At 38.5% G+C, this 20316-nt stretch overlaps 1 protein-coding gene across 2 annotated transcripts in view; it reads left to right on the top strand.

Annotated features, from left to right (window-relative positions):
• Positions 1-20287, top strand: part of APOO (apolipoprotein O) — a 28607-nt gene extending 8320 nt beyond the window's left edge. The window contains exons 4-9 of one of the 2 annotated variants that reach the window (XM_054272244.1): positions 1199-1253; positions 2332-2427; positions 4335-4426; positions 9358-9465; positions 17277-17372; positions 20164-20287. In XM_054272244.1, the coding sequence (XP_054128219.1) occupies positions 1199-1253; positions 2332-2427; positions 4335-4426; positions 9358-9465; positions 17277-17345 (420 nt within the window). In that variant the 3' untranslated portion in view covers positions 17346-17372; positions 20164-20287. The other variant, XM_054272245.1, reaches the window with a different exon arrangement.
• Positions 20288-20316: the final 29 nt, after the last annotated feature.

Below are 20316 nucleotides of genomic sequence, written 5' to 3'. Positions count from 1 at the left end.
ACACCCCCTGCCCATCCCTGCTATGTTGAAGAAAATAGTAATTAGATGTGTCTCAGTTGTCTTTAAAATCTAACAGATAACCCAGGATAATCAGAATGAAATTGGTTATGTTTGTATATCCATTTTACTTTTCCAAAATTACTTAACTGCAGTGGAAATGCAGCTCAAACCTCAGATGTAGAAATGAGCCAGTTATATTTCAGTTATGACAGAAGATCAGACTTTGTCTTTGGGATCTTTAGAGCAAGTTCTTAAATTGTCTTTTAATAAGACCAGCATCCATTTAAAGTTATGTTGTGTGTCACATGCTAACACTTTTTCATTTTCATGCTGGGTGGGTTTTTTACATCACTCTTGCCAGTGAGGAGATGAAAGTTCTAAAGATATCCCCATACAATATCCTAAACAAATGCTTTCACTTCTGCACAGGTGCAGCTCAGGTAGAATTTTAAGACTATTCTCTGCTTTAGGTTTGGGCATATATGTTTAAGAATTTGTTCCCTAATTTGTATACAGCCTTTCACTGTTCCTCTGAAGCATTATTAGAGTAAATAACAATCAGCAGGTTTCTTTTTATTGAGATTTTTTTTTATTTGGATAAAAGGCAGTGTGCATTATTTTATTCCTGAATATTCTCAGTCTGAAAAAAATGTAAAACTGGTCTGTGGGGTTGATGCAGTGTCTTTGATTTGCTTTGGACATCTATGAACATCTAATTTTCCAAGTCACTTCCAAATGCAGTCTTGTTAGTGTAAGACAGTCTCCTGGAAAGTGGAATTTATCACTTTGCAGAATGAGTCACATTGCAGTGACTTTGATTGCAGTGTTGTACTTCTTTTCTTTGCATCACCTCAAGTATTTTTGCAATACCTGCATACACTGAGAAACCCAAGATAATTCTGAGTTTCAGTTGCCTGATCTCAATAAAATACTGAGATTGATGTCTGTGTTTTGAAGCACTGTATTTTATCTCTCTCTGAAGAGTCCTTTGAGAAGAATCTGTAAGTTATACTAAATGTGACATTGAGCAAGCATAGCCCTATAAGTGATGGGTGGAAGTGGGAATAAAAGTTATATTAGGGACCCATCACTTTTTTCTTTCTTGTTGTTTTTATTTCTCCTTTCTTTGTCAGCTCAGTCTATAGTTAATATTTTATTTACTTGGTATCTACTTACCCTTGTCCTCTTTTTTTTTTAGGATCTTTATGCCAAAGCTGTGCCCAAGTTAGAAAAAGCTGTTGAGCATGGTAGAGGTAAATCAGTTTAGTTTTCTTAACTAGCAATTTTAAATGCAAGACTGTACTGTATCTTCAGTTTACAGGGAATTCCATTAAGAATCATTGTATGTGTAATCTCTAATGCATTTAAGACTAATTTATTTCCACTGTGTATCTGTTTGAATTTCTTTTGTGGGTCACTTATGACACTACATTTCTAAGAATTAAAATCTGAGACCAGCACTTATGTTTATCAATGTCACTAAAAGTTATGCAGGAAGAGAAGGGGAAAACCCCTCACAATTTATTTCCAGCCAGCAGTATTTGCTTGACCCAGCCTCCAGCAGTATTTGCTTGACCCAGCTTAGTAGATGAAACCTCCTGGAGAGTTTATTATTTGTTGCAAGCATTAGGTCTTTTGTTTGTAGTGTTTAGCCTTTTCATTTTGGTTTGCTTCCATGGATCTCCTAAGAATTTTGAATTAATCCAAAATAATTTTAATTTGTTTTTATTTTTGTGATCATCCTTTCACACTTGGGCTTACCAGGACTGAGGATGGATTCTATGTAGAGCTCATTTCAGATACTGCACCTCTTTTCTTTAAACTTAGCAGTTTCAGTCTTCTGAACTCATTAGCATGGAAGATTTTCCATAGTTTTCCATTCCCCCACCAGACTCCCATCTTAGAGTGCTCTTTGTTTTTGCTGTGTCTTTGCATTGTTCTCTGGTTTGGTTTTTGTACAGTATTTTACTGAAACTAGTTATTGTTAAAGTGTAACTGTGAAATTCCATTTTGCAAAGATTTTTATCACTAATTTGAAAAAGATACGATTGAGATGCAAAGAGCAAAACAAAACAGATGGCCCAGGAGCAAAGGCAAAGCTCCTGTGAAAATTGGTGAATGCAATACAATATTCAGTTTCATTCATGTGTCACTAGAGAAGAACTCAAAGGCTTTGAATTTTTTGCCAGCATATCTAAAATGAGCATGATAGTTAAATGTGTTTTGATAACTCTTTGTGTTTTGTAACAATTGCCAGCGTGTATTGATGATTCCTTATCACAAAAACACTTTCACATTACATTAAAGCACTTTGTTCTGGCTTCTTTTCAGAGGGCTATGAATTTCTCCAAAAACCTCCTGCTGGATTTTATCCAAGGCTTGGTGTGATAAGTTTTGCTGGAATTATTGGATTGTTTCTTGCTAGAGGTAAGTGGGAACCATTTGGACTGGTTAAGTTACAATTTTGGGTAAGTAATTTTTTGTGGGTTTTAGGGTACTAATTTTTAGTTGTGACAAGGAGATCTGAATTAACTGTTACAAGGATGTTTCTGCACTATTCCTTATAAAGAAACTGCATGGAAAAGGTGTTTAATAACCAACAATTATTATTTTATCATTGCTGTATTTGTTATTAAAATCTAGTCTTCCATTTTCCCCAGTAGTATTTTAGTATTACAAAAATGGCAAAGGACTGGCTTGGTATCTTTTAGCCTAAAAATATTTTTAATTATTGAAGTTCTTCATCACATCTGTTACTGTAGAAAACAACTGTGGAATGAGTTATGGTAAAATACAGATGTTCCTGAACTATGGTATGTGTCCAATCAGGGGTATATTCAAGTTTTTTCAAAGTATTCTGTGTTGACATGCAGGGATGCTGCAGATGGTGATTCATCTAACTCTGGGTGCACTGTAAATACCTGCACATTTTGCACTACAGAAAATTGATACAGTTAATTTCATCACACTTACTGAAAAATGTTCATGCTTTCATAAATAGAAGCATTAGTCTAAGAAATGTTAAGTGTGAAGAAGTATTTTGTGTTTACATTAATATATTCTTAATGCAGTGAAATGTAGGTAACAGAACTTTAAAGCTGTAGAATTTAAATACCAGTGGGGACATGATTTGAACAAAAATAAACCTTTGTGGGGCCTGAATGTGTTGCACTGGAAGTGTAGAAATTAGAAGTGCACCTCCAACTATTTAATTTTCCAGTGACACTGGTGGAGGCAGCACTTCACTTTTTTTCCTTGTGTATTTTTCTAATGAAATCAAGGTAACTTCCCTGTTTGAAGTTCTTCTTCTTTGTATTCCTGCTTCTCAAGCAGCATAATCATGAATGAGATCAGCTTCCATCATTTATGACTGTAGCAAAGTGAGGGGAGAGGGGGGAGTGCAGTCTTGGGACTGGAATTGAAAGATTAGAGGATCCTAAGTTTAATGAAAATACTTCATACTAAAAAATGTTACATTTGTGAATCTTTTAGGATGGGAGCCATACTTTTAAAACTTTTTTTTTTCTGGTAATAGTTTAAAATATGACTGTTATTTCCAGAACTTGTATATATTCAAACCACAGAAGGAAGTGCCCCTTAATTTTGATGCTACTGAAAGTCCTCTTTATTTTATTCTTCCTTTCCTTGGTCTTTGTGAAGAAATTGCCCTCATGGAAGGTACAGATAAAATCCTCCAGGTCTAATCATAGCACTGGAATATGCACAGCTGCTCACTAAGTAGAAAATACGGTATTCAAAGTTTAATCATGTGAATATTGTGCAGTCATCCAGCTTGGTTTCAAATGCCATTAGAGATAATTAGTTTTAACTCGTGTTGCAGATGGAGTGATGCACTTCACTTGCAAGAGAGCAGCAGCAATGTGATTATTGATGCAAAGCAATGGTTTGAAAGGATTTGATGGTAACTTGATCAGTTTCTGCATAGAGGACAGGGTCAGACAGGCCTGTCTGGGGAGGATCCTCCTCTTGAGTCAGCATTCAGAGGCTTTCCTTATAGACTCCTACTCAGAGGAGACTGGATATGTCCAGTCCTAGTCCCAGACTTGGTCAGCAGTTCATGTCCAAAGGAATTTATGTGCACAACCAATCTAAGATATGATCTTAGTGAGGCTTAAAAAGTTTAGCAAACTATTAGGGGGGCCCCTGCTGATCAGAGTGATTATGTTTCTTAAGGAACTGGTAGGATGGAAGAGAAAATACACTAAAATGTATTTAAGAAAATTGTTTATAAATAAAATAGGGGCATTCAGCTGACTTGGCTAACATATACTCTATCAATAGTTTGTGGTTTTTGATTTTTTGTTACAAAACAGGCTCAAAAATAAAGAAGTTGGTGTATCCTGCAGCTCTCATGGGTATGGGTACCTCCATGTATTACCCTCAGGAAGCAGTTGCTATTGCAAAGGTCAGTGATGATTCCTTTCTTTGCAGAAGTGTTTCTTTGTTGCCTCCTAGCTTCAGATTAACTGGTCATCCATGTTTAAAAGCCATGTCAGTGGCAATTAACAATATTACTGTTAATTTGTCAAAGCAGATGCAGTCTGGGCTGAAAGATAATCAGACTTGTTCCTTTTAGTGACTTTTTTTCCTAACCTCTGCAGTAGTGTCTTCAGTTAGAGGAATGTAATTTCCTTTCAAAACCTCTAACCTCATGTAACACTAAATTAACATAAATATGCTGAGTACAGTTTGTGTGCTTACTTACAATACTAAGGAAACATGAAATATCTTGTGAGCAAATGAAAACTTTGAAAGAAAAAAAAGGAGTTTCTGTAGACAAGTCATCATAACATTTTGAGATAAATGTTATTGACATTTTCTGCCTTTTTTTTGTTGGGGCTTTAAGAAAGCTAGCATGCACATTCTGGAACAGGGTGAGAATTCTGCTGCAAACTTACTGGATGCCTTCCCTATTTATGGATTTGTTGTTTCAGGCACACAAGAAACATGTTAACTTGCAGTTGCTGAAATGAGTTCCTGTTAGAGACAGAACTCAGGAGATCACAGAATTGCTTACGGCCCTTACTGATGTTAGATCATGTGCCCTGCTCGCCACACTTAGTGCTGGCACATTCCTCAGTTCCCCACCACACTGTGTTTCATATCCAGCCCTTAACCACTCCCAGTGCACATACTTGCATCTTTCACAAATTCTTTCTATTTCAGCCTTTGGTAAATTTGCCATCTAGTTGCTGGCCACTTGTGAATGGCCCTGAGATGTCAGAATGGTGTATGATATTCTCAAGAACATATCATGTTCTTTAAAAACTGAAAGGTCATTGACTTAGGGAGAGTCAAAACTGCTGAGTTTGAGCACTGCCAGCATGGTGGTACTCTGATCTTTGGTGGAATCTTTTTTTACTGCTTCCAGGATTCAGATGCTCTAAATACAGATAATTCTCTTGGCTTATTCTCAGACAGTGAAAATTATGCAAGTGGCAGGAAAAAGACCCATCAAAATTTAAGAAGCTTAGACATTTCTGTTGGAAACTGTGTATTAAAATTCTGCTTGCCTTCTGAACAGTGAAGTGGGAAGTGATTGAACGCTGTTCAAACTGATGTTACTGTTTTTAAAGGAGCTCAGTTCGGGCTTAACTGTGGATTTGGTGCTAACAGCTTCACAATACCTAGTTTATTTTATGAGAACTTTGAAGTGCATGGTTGCTCTTTGATTAATTCACAGTTCTTAGTTTGGCTGTAATGAAAAATCTGATAGGAGATTGGAATGGGTTTAGTTTGTTGACTTGGTCAGGACAGTAGTCCTGAATTTGGAACCTTCTGTGGGGACAGTAATATCCTAGATACTGTTTTGGTTCCTCTAATCTATCTTGTGCTTTCTTTTCTTAAAAAAGCAAAGTTTTAAGCATATCATATCTTACCATCCATAATTTTTAATCTTTAATCTGAAATTGGAAACACTTTCCTGTCTATTAATTATTTTTAAATGCTTCATAAGCCTTTCAAAAATGTCTGTAAAGCTAGAAAGGAATGCCTGCAGTACAAAGCTCACTTGCTAAGTTCATGAAACAATGTAGAAAATATTCTGTAACATAAATTTAAATTATTTTTTATATTATATTCTTTTTATTTTTCTTCCACACTTAAGTACTTCATCATTGCTTTTTCTTTTACACTTGTATAATTCCCTTCACGGATATTGTGTTGTTTTTGTTTTTTTTAAGTTGTGGGGGTTTTGTTTCTGTCCCACTTTTATTTCAGACTTTCTAGTGGAGAGTTGGAAATAAACACAGCAAAGGGTATTTGTAATTGAGGCCCAACCCTTAATTCATCTTAGGTAAAAATTTTTCTTTAATTAAGATGTATGAATTCCTAAGTGAAGTTGTAGCAACAGAGCTCATCGTTGATAACAGGGAGTTTTCAGACCCTAATCATCTAATTGAAGATGGAAGAAATTCATAGACTATTATTTTTTCCCTGCTTTAGGAAATAATCTAATAAATAATAGATCACATTTTAATAAATCACAAATTTGTAAGGGATTTATTTCCTCACTGCCAGTATTACTATATTTTTAATAACTTTGAACAAAAGGTCAGACTGTATATGTGGTAGGAAACTGAATTTAATACTAAAGCTTATTTTATTCTGGTGGAACCCTACTTAGTGTTTTGAAATGTTATTGCTTTCCAGCTAATCATAATATACTCAAAATACTTTGTATTTACTGTGGCTTATATTCCATCTGGAATGAACTTTCCATTATGCAGTTATTTAAATAACTCTATAATTGGAATTAAATTTTGTCCTTTGTTATTAGAACCTTTCAATTTTACTAAAGTACTGTGTGTAATGCTTTCATTCTTCTAGAGAGAAAGAAAAGCTTCCCAATAGAGCTTTGTTTCTTTGACAGCAAACCACATTATTTCTGTGTCTTTTGAACCTGTACCTTGTCCCTTGCTGGGTTCAGTCTGTGAGGCATAAACAGCTGTGCTGAGAGCAGGACAGGGCTCCAGGAGCTGTGAGCTGGAAAGCAGGACCTGGGGTCCCTTCATCCATGGTGGCTGCTGGATGCTCCTGAAATGGCATTTTGTAAGTGCAGGAAAACCAGTGCACTCTCAGTTTGCAGTTTCAGTATATAGATAAAGAATTGCTAATCAAGGCTCTGAATTGTGATTCTGTGTGACACCAGTGTGGTCAGCAATGCATGCTCAGGGTGCTGTGTGCCACCTTAGGCCTTGGAGAGCACTGGTGCCCCCCCAGGAGTGCCCAGAGTGGGTGTTGGTGGCCCATGGCCACCTCAAACTTTCAGAATCCCTGTTGAGAGCCACTCAATCTGACTTTTGAACTTGTTTGTTCAAACTTCAGCATACAAACCCACTCACTGTGCTGCATTCAGCAGCAGTGGTATTTTAGCATGTTGACCTTGCAGCTTGCACTTCCAGTCTGCCTAGAACTGCATTTTCCAGCTGTGGAAGTGTCTGTGGGTCCTGGCTCTTGGGGGTTTGTGCCATGGTGAAACACTGGTTGGTTTTGGCAGACTGAACTGTCTGGGTTGCTGTACCTTGTGATGGAGCTACTTAATCCAGCAGCATGAATGACCAGTTTCTCATCTAATGCAATTCATAAATCACTTGGTCATGTGACTCCTTATATGACTATAAGAATATTTTTAAGTTTGTACTGTTGGGCATTTAGTGTGGTTTTAAATATTTTAATGGAGTATTTTTAAGCAGAAACAAAAATACAGCTTAAGGACAGTTGTTTTTTCTCATTTTATGTTGGAAGCTGTGTCTTCAGTGATATTGCAGACAAAACCAGCCCTTTGTTTATTGTCAATATTTTTCAAATTTTTTCAGTGGTAGGTTTGTACTGTTTGCACAAGAGACCACCATTTTTTCAGATGAGCCAGCTGGTTTGTTGAACTGCTAGATGCTACAGAATGAACACTTATGATACTGAAAACCAAAATAACTGTCTATACTTAAAATATTTAAATTGGGCAGTTTTGGAGATTTAACAGGATCACTTGATGTGCTTTTTTCTGATGACTCTTATCATTTTCAGCTATAGAGAAAACTGAGTGCATCCAATGGACTTGTTTAAACCAAAATAATTGGTTAGATATGGTGACAAAAAGGTACTTTGTATTTAAAACATTTTGGATGTAGTTGTGACTTGGAAGTGTAGTTGCTGATTTGGGTTTGTTTTCTTTTAATTCTGGTTATTCAATAGGCTCCTTTGTAAGGCAGCCAGCACGTGGTGTCTGCCCAGCAGCACATCCTTGTGCCATTGTGCAGGAGCTGCTGTAATCAGCCTTGCTGATTGCACATCAGACAAACGAGGGGAAGTGGCTCCTCACACCACGTGTACCCAGCAGCAGAACCACTTGGCACAGGGATGCTGAAAATCTGCACTTCCCCTTGAACTCCAAAAAAAGTTCATAGAAGGGAAATTTCTTGGGCCTCTTGACACACATAAAAATCACTTCTGGCTCAGGAAGTCTTTGAACTGTCTCTGAATTGATGGAGACTGGAAGAAACTGAAAAATGTAGTTCAGAAACATCAGAAAATTGTTTCAGAAACATTTACACTTGCCCTATTCTCAGAGTTTACATTTTGTGGCTTTGCCTGCTGTAGGAGATAGGGAAATACCTTCTTAGTTCTTGATTTCATAAGCTTTTTTAGTTTAATAGCTGTTTAGTTGGACAAATTGTCCTTTTTGCTGTTCCTCTTACAGAAACAGTGATATGAAAGTCAGTATAGACCTGAGCCTGGCTATAATAACCTAACACTCTTTAGTTTTGAAGGGTGCTATAAATACTACAATTCCATGTACATAAGGGACAAGGGATACTGTTTTATTGGACTTTGGGCCTTTCCCTGTCATAAAATACTTGTTGGTGTAATAGAGCAAACAGTCTTTCCTAGCTGTGTACTGTTTTGGGAGTTGACAGCTGATTATTCATAACATTCATCTATCAGCAAATTCTAAAAAAATGAGAATAAAATTTAAAATTGCAAAACAATGACAACCCTTAGAAGAGTCTTTGAAAATGAGTCTGGTCAAATTAAGAAATACTTTGCCTATGTTAATTATGTTGAATGTCAAATACTAAGAAAACAGGGATTATTTCCACACAGAAGCATTCCACTCCTGTTTGTACAGATGTATATTCTTAGGTTTTTAGCACATGATTTTTTCTTATTCCTCATGGGACATTATTTTCCAAGATGTTTATTAATTCTGTACATTGTGAGCTTGAGCAGGAAGAGTTAAACATCTTGTGTTATGAGACTTTTTCCACTTAAATAAGAAGCAAGGCAATATTCCCCAGATTATTAAGTTCATACTTTCTAAAAACTTTTGTTTCAAAGGTTGCTGGCACACAGCTGTATGACTGGAGTCTTCAAGGATATATTGCTGTAGAAGCTCTTTGGAAGGATACTCCTAAGAAGAAGAAATCAGGGGAAAAAGGTGATAAGGTAAGAAGACTGAGGAACTTGATTTCTGAATTTACCACTGTCTTTTCAGAAAAAAAAACCTTATGAACAACAGTGGTTTTGTTCCACTGTGACTTGGCCTTTATTTCTGAAGAGAAATTTTTCATTCTCTCTTTCTAAGCTGTGGAAAAACATTAGGCTTACTTCAAGCTAAACTTTCAGAAATCCTGTTTGGAAGCTTCCTTTAGTATAATCAGATACAGATAAGCAAACAGAATTCTAAGAAATATATGTACATGGCTCAGTGAAGCATAGTGTGAGAGACTGGAAAACTGAGCAAGTTTATTAAATGTGTGCCAAAGAAAGCCTGTAAGGTTTTAAGGTGTTTTTTTTTAGCTGCTGCTTAAAGAAAGAAAAGTTCATGTGTGTTATGTAAAGCTTCTGTTGTTTTAAAGTCACTTCTAAACTCAGTGTGACTGGGAGAGAGGTGTGTTGGAGACAAAATTGCACTTGGATGGACCTCAGGGATGGGACCAAGTTCCCTTGCTGAGGCTGGGTGTAGGACTAGTTCCAAACAAGCTGGGCTGGGGAAATGTTCACATGTGCTGGCAGCTGCTGAGTCTCCTGGGAGTGAAGACTTTAATCAGTGGATACTCACCCTGTACTGGCCCAAGGCACTTCAGTAAATGAACTTGAATAAACAAAGGGTGGTTAATTGTCCTGTAGCTTTCCTAAAACCTAGGCTCTCAAAAAGAAACTCAAAAAAGAGGGAATATTAAAATATTTCAGAAAGACAAACTGACAGCATTAGTAAAAAAAGCTGAAGTTTTTCTTTTATTGTGTCCCAGGCTTTCAAAAGGGAACACGTGGTTGTTATTGGAAGGCAAAAACTTTTGACACTTCCATTTTGCTATAAGGCTTATTCAAGCACTTGCTACCTCAGCAGAAAAACAAACAGCCTGCAGAATTTCAGACCACTAAGTAAACACACTTCCTTCTCTTCCTCCTTGCAGAACCTTTAGATCACACCCCTTAGTTGCCAAAACATGTTACTTGAACAAAAGAGCAAAATGCTTATGGATGGGTGTTCTGCAAAAGTTCATCTCATTGTTCAGGTGCTGTCTGTGAGCTGCTGCTGCTGTGATGGATTAGACAAGGCCCAAACCCCTGTGACTCAAATGAAGAAGCAGAACTTGGTCACTTGATGGAACATTTCCCATTACCACTGAGGCAAGCAGCCCTGCTGGGGCTGTGTCCTCAGAGTTCCTCAGGAGAGGCTCCTGTCTCCCTGCTGTGCAGAGAGGCTGAGCAGCAGCTGTCAGGAGTCTCATGCCTTTGTCTAGAAGGGGGAATGAGAAGTGATTCTGATGGAAGAAGTTTGTCCTGAAGCTTCCTTTGGCCAGGGTTGGTGAAACCATACAAAACACACAGTTGGGAATCTGGGTGGGTAGAGATGGGTTTGGTTTAGGTTTGTTTCATGTGGAAATAATCATACAGATTATCAGCCAAATATATACCACCAAATAGATACCACCAAATCAGTATCAATTTTTCAAGCAGAAGAATTTCTGTTTAAGTTCCATTTTTTTATTGGAGGCTTTTACTCATACAGAAGTGTCATGGAAGAAAATGCTTTTAACTATCATATACTAAAACTGGCAAAGCATTGTAGGATAGATTCTGTGTCTTCTGTTTTAATTTGACAACCTTGTGGAAGAATTTGGTTGCTTTTGTACGTGTATTTCTTATTGTCATTCTAAGCAGCTAGATTCCTGAACTAGTGAAGACAGGTCTAAATGTGACTCTTGAGTTGTTGTTGCAGCAGATGTAACCCATTTCATGAAGCTATGCCAGAGCAAAAGACATTCTTTTTGTTTTTGTGACATTTACTCCAGCATTTTCCTGTTGCTACATAAAGGATTCTTGCAAATAGTCAAGCAGTATTTGGGTGGCTCTTCTTGGCTTCTGTTAATTTGTTACGTTGCTCATAATTTGTTTGATAGTCATAGGTACCACAGCTGTGCATAACTTCATGTTTGTGCAGCAATATGTCATTAAAATAAATGTGGTATGTTAATTTGCTGAAGGTTTTATGAAACAAATTCCTGTGCCAGATTGAGGTCATATCAACTGAATTCTGAGTTCTGCCAAGAAGGATGAATTCTGGGACCTTCTGTGCCTCCATTTCAAAACACTGTGGCTGCAGCCCCTCCACAGAGCAAGTCAGGCAGATAAATGTTTTTAATGTGCTGTTGAAGGATGGAGCTCTTCAGGATGTCAGGATAAAATCTCTCTGCTAGAACTGAAGCACAGAGAAAAATAATTTTCTTCTCTTAGTTCTCACTTTGTCTTGTCTCCATACCATTCAAAGACTTTTGCTGTATTTTTAACAATTTTGGATTCTCTCTCTTCCAGCAGTACTGAATTGGGCACCCCTTATTTTTAGTGAAGAGGCCAAATTGTGTAAAAGCAGAACAGCGCTACAGCTCTGAGTACATCCTTCTTTCAGCCCTTGTTCCTTTCTTCTTGTGTTTGCTCTTTCCCACTTTGGCCCATCTGTTAATGAGATCTCACAGAAAACTAATTTCCCTCTCAGCTTCAGAGGCTGAGAAACTTTTATGGCATATTATTTGGTTTGCATTCCTGACTGGTGTGCTGATGGACACCACCAGTGACTTAGCAGTACATGATACATACAGTTTTTCAACCCATATGTTTTTATTACACATGTAAACTATATAAATATATTTTATATTAATATATACATATATTTAAAATGTATCTCTATGGCAGTCTCTGGGTATTTTATTAAGTGCTGGCTGGTTACAAAATGTCTCCAGGTGCAAAGAGGGCTCAGCTTTGGCTGATTTCTTGTACTTGCTTAAAACAAGTGTCAAGGAAATTGTGGACCAGAACCTTCCTCACCTGAAAGCTCTGTTGAAAATTGTGGTGTCAGTGTTTTGACTGAGGAGCCTCACCATCAGCATCACAGATTGTGACCATAACAAACCTTAAATTGTCTTTTAAGAGAGTTTTGAAGTCCCATGCATTTTGGTCATCTTTTAAAACAACATAAGCAGCTGAGGGGGCTTCTTCTACAGAAAATGCTTGTTAGGCTTGGCTTTGGTGGGTTCTGAACAGGCAGGCAAAAGTTTGGTCATCGCAGCTAAAAGATAAACTTCTACTTCTGGCAAAAATGCTGTTTCCTGTCACATGCCCTCCTGTTATTGTTTGGTAGTAGGAATAAAAACAATATGAAACTTGTAAGAAATACAAATTTCTTTTGGAGTGGATCCTTAGTCTGGGCAGTGGGGAATTTAGATGTGCTAGAAGTGGATGCACAGAAAGAATGTACTCTGCAAAAAGTTGATCTCTCTAAGGTTAGCTTAGAGCAACATTTTTGAAAGTACTTCATATTTTTGTGAAAATTAACTTCAAGGTCAACTTAAGTAAAAGAAGGTGTTGTTACTGATTGACTGGGGGAGGATGAATAAGGTAAGGCAGTGATGTTCTCTTTTTTCCAAGCAATACATTGCAAACCAAAGAGGACAGAAGGTAAATTATTAATCTGTGAGCCCAGGTGAGCCTTTGTTTTTCTTTTGCAGCTTGCAGCTGTGTTGTTTTTTGGGTTTTTTTCTAGTGGCCAGACTTTCCCTCTCAAGAGTTTCCATAAGCATAAAAGATACACACCTATCTTACATACTTTTGAAGTTGTAATTTCTAAGATTAGTGTAAAAGGCTCTGGCCATCTGCAGGACTTCTGAGGTAGCAACAGAAACTTGTGCACCTGGTTCAACTGTAATGCAAGGGAAGGAGGCACCTCACATTTGGGGGTTTGACATTAGCTGGTTTGCTTTGGGGGCTTTTTCTTTGTATGGAAGGAAAATTTTCAGAGTAATTGTGGGTTTTTTGTGAAGTTTGTTGTTTAAAGTTTAGGTCTCAGTGTATCTCTGTTAGATGCTGTGTGAGCTAAGTTGGGGTGGTTTTGAATCACTCATGTGCTGAAACTGTACAGTCCCCTTAGTACCAGTGTTATTTCCAGTTTCAAATAATGATTCCTTTCTTTTTACTCCCAAGGAATCCCTATTTATTGAATATTTGATAATAAATGTATTATGGAGATGTCTTATCAGTCACCTTTCACTTGAAACAGACAGAAACACAAGAATGCAAAATATTTCCTCTTCTGCTGTGGAATAGAGCTCTGATGTGTGACCTCCTGTGGCCACCCAGATTTGTTATGGAGTGGTTGTGTGGAGCCAGAAAGCAGAAAGATTCTCTTGAATATGTGCCTGCTTCTGACTATGAGAGGGTACCCTGGCACAGAGGAAGTCTGTCTTCTGAGTCATTGATCTAAACACATTTTGTGCTTCTGACCTGGTTTTGAGTGTGCTGGAGGACTTTGGCACTTTTTTCTGAAATGATGTGCCTGTGCCACAGAAAGTCCTTTTCTGGCTAACTCACATTACTGCTCAAGCTCACTGTGTACACTGTGGGCATATACAGTGGTTGGAGTTAAAAACTTCTTAATTGCTAATTCAGCAAATGACTTGGTGTGAGGAATGACAGTCTGTCAGTGGATTGGCTTGAATTAAATAACTCAGGTTAACAGTTACACTGAAGGCAAGCCCTGTGATGAGATCTCCTCAGCTCATACAAACAAAGGAATTTAGCAAGACAGCTCTTCCCTTGTGCATGTGTGTGTGTTGCTTTAGATTGTTTTCCTCTTTGAGGACATTAAAAAAAAAAAAGCTTACCTAGACAATAATTACTCTTTACAAGTTAAAACAAGAAACTGGAAAAACACAGCCTTCTCTGTGAGGAGCTTATTTTTAGTTCATTTGTTCAGGATTGAGTAAACCCTGAGATGAGGCATCCTTAGTCAGATTATTCATTGTAAATTATAGTAAAATGTCATAACTTAAAAGTTCCTGTACAGGCAAATTACAGGGTAGATTATTATTTTGAAATGAGTGTAGTTTGTTGATGTGATTTCCCCTACTATGAAATATCCAGAATAGTAATCAAAACAAAATGGATTTTTGAAAGAAATTATTAATTACCTTTTAAATGTCTTGCTAGGCATTTTTTGAATAAGATATTTAAGAAATACCTTCATAATTGAATCTTGATGTATTGAGTCCATATCTCCAGCACAGCATATGCAGGATTGCACAGACTTGGTGCCTTATCATGTTTAACTGGTAATATATATATAAATTTGACCCATTCTTTGAAACATTTTCCAGTCTCTTCTAGCTTCCTTTGCTACATTTCCCATCATATTTAGTATTGCAGAATCACAGAATAGTTAGGGATGGAAAGGATCTTAAAGATAATCTAGTTCCAACCCCCTGCAGGAGCAGCTTCCACAAGATCAGGTTTCTCAGAGCCCCATCCATCCTGGTCTTGAACACTTCCAGGGATGGGGCATCAGCAGCTTCTCTGGACAACCTGTTCCAGGGCCTCATCACCCTCACAGCAAAGAATTTCTTCCTGATATGGAATCTAAACCTGCTCTCTTCCAGTTTGAAGGCATTCCCCCTTGTCTGTCACTACAGGCCCTTCTGAGAAGTCCCTCTCCAGCTCTCTTGTGGCCCCCTTAAGGCACTGGAAAGCTGCTAGAAGTTTTCCCAAAGCCTGCTCTTTTCCAGGCTGAACAATCCCAGCTCTCTCAGCCTGTCTCTGTAGAAGAGGTGCTCCAGCCCTCTGATGATCCCCTGGCCTCCACTGGAGTTGCTCCAACAAGTCCCCATCCTTGTGATGTCCCAGGCCCCAGAGCTGGACACAGCACTCCTGGTGTGCTTCCAGGAGCAAAGCAGACCTGCTGCCCACACTGCTTTGGAAGCAGCCCAGGATGTGGTTGGTTTCTGGGCTGCAAGTGCATAGTGCTGGGTCACGTTGAGGTTTTTATCAATCAGCAACCCCAAATCCTCCTCCCCAGGGCTGTCCTCAGTCCATTTTCTGCCCATCCTGTGTTTGTGCTTGGGATTGTCCTGACCCAGGTGCAGGACCCTGCACTTGGCCTTGCTGAACTTCATGAGGTTCACACGGGCCCATGTTTGAAGCCTGTAAATCCCTGTGGATGATGACATCCCTTCCCTGCAGCATCTTGAGCAGCACACAGCTGGGGATTGTTGGCAGACTTGCTGAGGGTCCCAGGGTCCCTGCTGCTGGCAGAGGTGTCAGTGCCAGTCCCAGCAGTGACCCCTGAGGAGCACCACTTGCAGGGGGATAGAACTGAGGAAAAGATAGTGTAGAAAGTAATCTTACCCCTAAGGAGTTGCAGCTGGGCCAATCATCAATGATTAGGAGCAGGGCTGACCTTACCAGGCCACAGCTGTAACCAAGGAGAAGAAGATGCTATAAAAGAGTGGGGTGGCTGGGTGAGAAGGGACTGGAGTCAGTGGCTGCTTTGTGAAGGAGAAAGAGTCAGTGCTCTGAGGAGCTGCCCACGAGACAATATCAAGAAGATATGGAACTTTTGCAATAAGGAGACAACAGTATGGAACCTCTGCAATAAGATGGCACCACCACTTGTCTCTGGTCTCTCTCAGGCATTAGAGTGACGTCTGCAGCTCTGGGTGTGACCATCCAGCCAATTCCTTATCCACTGAGTGCTCCATCTATCAGATCAATGTCTCTGCAGCTCAGAGACAAGGCTGTCCTGCAGAGACAGTGTCAAGCACTTGGCACAAGTCACAGATGACATCAGTCACTCTCCCTTGTCCACCACTGCTGGAACCCTGTTACAAAAGGCCACCACATTTGTCAGGCACACTTTGCCATTAGTGAAGCTGTGTTGGCTGTCACCAATCATCTCTTTAATTAAGTCATGTTGTTAAAAATAACCTTCTAGAACAAAGAGGAAATGCCATTTAATTTCCATGTGTAGAATTTAATAACAATTGAGGGTGGGTGCCACCTCTGATTATTTCACCCAAACCCCTGTTCAGAGCAGAGGCAGTTTCAAAATTAGATTTGGTGGTTCAGGCCTTATGTAATCACGTGCTGAGTATTTCCTGGGGTGGAGATTTAGAAAGTTGTCAGGAAAACCTGCTCCAATGATCAGTACTGTGATACATTTATAATTTTTTGCCCTTTGAAGTAAGAGAAATCTGCCATGCTCCTCTGTCCTTTTCTCCCTGTCCTTTAGATGTGAACCTCTGAGAAGGACATGGCTCTTCCAAACATGTAAATGCCCATTAGGAAATTGTGGATTGGAATTAGGGTCCCCCTTTGTGTGGTCCTCACCAGTGTGAACAGATCCTCATCTCAGCTGGTCCTGCTATGTGCTTCAGTCCCCAAGCCATGTGTGTGGCCCTTTAAGTATTTTTAAATGGATACCTATTTAAAGCTGTAATCAAATGCATGTTTGTTATAGCATCTTGGCAAATGGATAGACCAGACCCTGTAACAAGCTTCTCTTCATTCTTTGATTTCTGTCATTAATGTTGGGGAAAGTGTGAGAACACCCTCTAAAAGGGTATGTGCTAAAAGGGATCTATTGTATAAATCCACACAGAATTCAGAGAATGCAAAATAGCAACTACTCTATGGGTATTCATCCTCTGTTATTAATACAGGCAAAATGATTCAATTAAAGCACTTCTGTTGAAAATACTTGTTCTTTCAAACCCTTTAATTGCTTGGCTAGCTACAGGAAGACTGAAGTCTAGAAAGTGTTTGGTAGAAGATCATATTTGAGTGTATTATACTGAATTAGTCTCATGAAGCACTTGATTTTGTGAGATATTTTTGTTTCAGCTTTTGAAGAGGGTTTCTCTTCTGGTAAAAACATTAATCATGGATTGCCTCAATTGAAATGTTGTGCATATTTTTTTTTCCTCAAGGGTGATGCAGTGGGTGACAAGCCCCTGGAAGTCCATGCTGCTTCAAATAAAGAGCAGACCCAGAAGTAGAATGCTACATCACCTGGCATCAGACAGGTAAAGGATAAAGACTGGTAAGAGTTTGTGGCTGAGCAGCAGAGAAACTGAGAAAAGCTAAACACTTTCAAGTTTGACTTGTAGTTTTCTTCATAATGATTAGGAGAGTGCAGACAGATAATTTTATTTGTCCTAAAATTTGTCAAGAATATATGCACTCCCTAACAATATTCAAGTTAAGAAATCTAAATTCTTCATCTTTAGAGCATAAGAAGTAAATACATGTGTGTTTGAAGGGTTCTGAATTGATTGAGGAAAGCCTTGTCTTTGTGGTGTTGGTTGGTTTTGGCCTTTTATTTTCTTTTTTGTCTTCCCATTTCTGCCTTCCCTACCAGAAACCTCTGCCTTTTTTGTCATGCTTGCACAAGTATTAGGGTGGGGAAAGAAACCTCTTCCCTGCTGATAAATTTTCCCTAAAGATTTGTGAGTGCCAGGGTACAGCAATGCCTTACAGCCTGTAAAAGTCCATGATGTGCCTGACCTTTCATGTTAATGCAGCTCCCAAATGAGTCCTGTTGGGAGCAGAAGATGGAGGAAATGAAGGCAGCATTTTCCAGGCTCTCCAAGGCAGAAACTCGAGTTGAGATACCAGTTCTGACTTGGCCTCAGGGCTGTGATCTAAACTCAAGCAAGTCCTATGGTTACAGTTTCTAGAAAAGCAAAACAGAAACATCCTCTTGACATTTTGTGATGGTTTGATTTCATAGGATAAAAATTGCTCTGTATTTGAGGCTTATTACAAATAATTATAACATAATTGGACATAATTTAGCACAAAATGTCAGATGTCTGCTCTGTTATCAGTTGATAAAGAATGTCTCTTCTGAGCGTGTTTTCTTCTTGCTTCTCTTTGCCCTATATTATTGTTGCATCATGTTAAAAACTTATTTTTCATCAGAAAGTGATCCTGGCATTATAGGTACTCCTCACCATTTTTGTGTGCAGTATTGCCTTTACCAGAATAATATTTTTTTTTTTCCTTGCTGCCAACCTGTGTAAATAGAGTCCAGATCTGGCAAACCGCATCAGTTTTTTTTCCATGCCCCAGCATCAGTCACACATGTTTGCAGATGTGGTGGAATCACCCATCTGCTGAGCAGCAGTGTTCCACTGCCTCATGGGCAGCTTTAAAAGAAAACCTGGTTTTTAATGTTAAAGTGTTTTAATTGTTATTGCTAATTTTCACAACAGCAATGTGAGCTTGTTGACTGGCTGATGTACTGAGTACCTTAGCTTTCCCTTTAGAGCTATGAATATAAAGTCTTTAAAAATACATGTTTTCCAAGTAATTTGTAAGATAGTAATTTAAAATAAAAACTAAAAAAATAATGGAAGGATTATTGAATATTTTTTTCTGTAAAGAATCCCAAGAGAACTGAGAGGAAGAAAAGCCTCTCTAAAATTCACTGAAATATTGTTGTGCTTCTTGTCAGCTAGGACAGAGCTAGTAAATTATAAAAACCCAAGAAAACTGAACTTTTGTTTGTGACACTGCACAAATATCAAGGTTCCAGAAATCCATAAATAGGTTTTATTTTCTTTTAGAATTTCTTGCTATGAATAGAATTTTTTTATTCACTTTTTGAAATGTCAGCCTTTTGCTTCAGGCACATTTTCCTTGTTTGAGGAAGGCTTTAAGAGAGTGAAGATAAATTGCCCAGGAGCTTGAAGAACCTGAGTGCTCCTGGTTTTGAAACCTCCATGCTTCACCTCACGTTGTTTCTGGAGGAGGCACATGAAGGGAACTGCTGCATTTGTGACCTAGGGCAAGCAGATGGTGAAAGTTCAATTCAGTATCGAGTTCAGCTGCGCTGCGGGGGTGGCAGTTTGTTACTTGTGCTTGAAATCAAATCCTGTCATTTAACTCCATACCCAAGTCCAGATGTTTTGTTGGATTTGGGTGATCCCAAAGGTTGGAGAACATTGCTGTGATCTTTGAAAAGACACATTTTTTATTTTGGATGAGATCAGTCCTAAAAATCTCACTGCATTTTCAACTGTTGGGAATATTCCTAGTTGAATGTGGTTACTAAAATAAAGACAATGTCATTTCCTCCATGATTTGCCACAGCATGGGTCTCTGAACTGTGAATGGTCAGCCAAGGACAAAATCATATTGGGTTGAAGACAACAACATATTTCTCTGTTCCAAAAACCGGCAGCACTGCACCTCTTTTATTATAGTTTTTCATCAGAAATTATATGCAAACTTCAGCTCAAACCACATCCCACTGTGGAAGAAAAAAACTTTAATTTTATCCAGCTGTTGTATTTGGGAGTTGCACAGAAGTGACAGGGTTTTGTGTTTTTCCATGAAGATGGCATATCTCATTTTTACTCTGTTCCAGATCTATATATATGTAATTCCAGTTCTTTGAGTTAAATTGCCCTAGTCTTGTTCCAGAGTAAATAAGATTGAGAAAACATGCATTTGATGGGAATTTAAAAGAATTATTTTTGAAAAAGTTGGTTTATTGTACAAGATTCCAGTTGGTGTTTGGTTTGAAGTGTTCTCTTTTGTCTTTCCATTTAGTTCAACTATGGGAATGGAGTCCTCTAGAACAGACATGATGTTTAGTGCTCTAATATCAGTAATATGAAGAGTTAAATATCTCTCCTGCAAGCAAATTGGTGTTGAGAATGTTCCTCAAACAGATTTTTTCAACTTGCCACATCAAAGAAAAAAGTTTTGATTACACTGTAAAAATGAAAGGGCCTGTGATAAATTTAATTCTGCTTTCTCCCTCCATTCCTCTCCCCCTTAACCTCTGTCCCCTTTCTTTGGTTATAGGTGAATAAAAATATAGATATGAGCAACACTTTCCCAAGAAAAAGATGAAAACCACCTGAATCCATTTTGAATGTGACTGATCTGCCTTCTGCCTCAGGACAGTCTGGTGATCTGCTGCTCGGGCTGCTGCCATGGCTGCTGTGAAAGGACACC

The sequence above is a fragment of the Melozone crissalis genome, unplaced genomic scaffold, assembly GCF_028551555.1.
Source record: "Melozone crissalis strain CALT ecotype California unplaced genomic scaffold, PUWL_Pcris_2 ptg000013l_1, whole genome shotgun sequence".
Lineage (NCBI taxonomy): Eukaryota > Metazoa > Chordata > Aves > Passeriformes > Passerellidae > Melozone > Melozone crissalis.
Note: the sequence above shows the minus strand (reverse complement) of the source record. Positions and strands in the feature narration are given on the sequence as shown.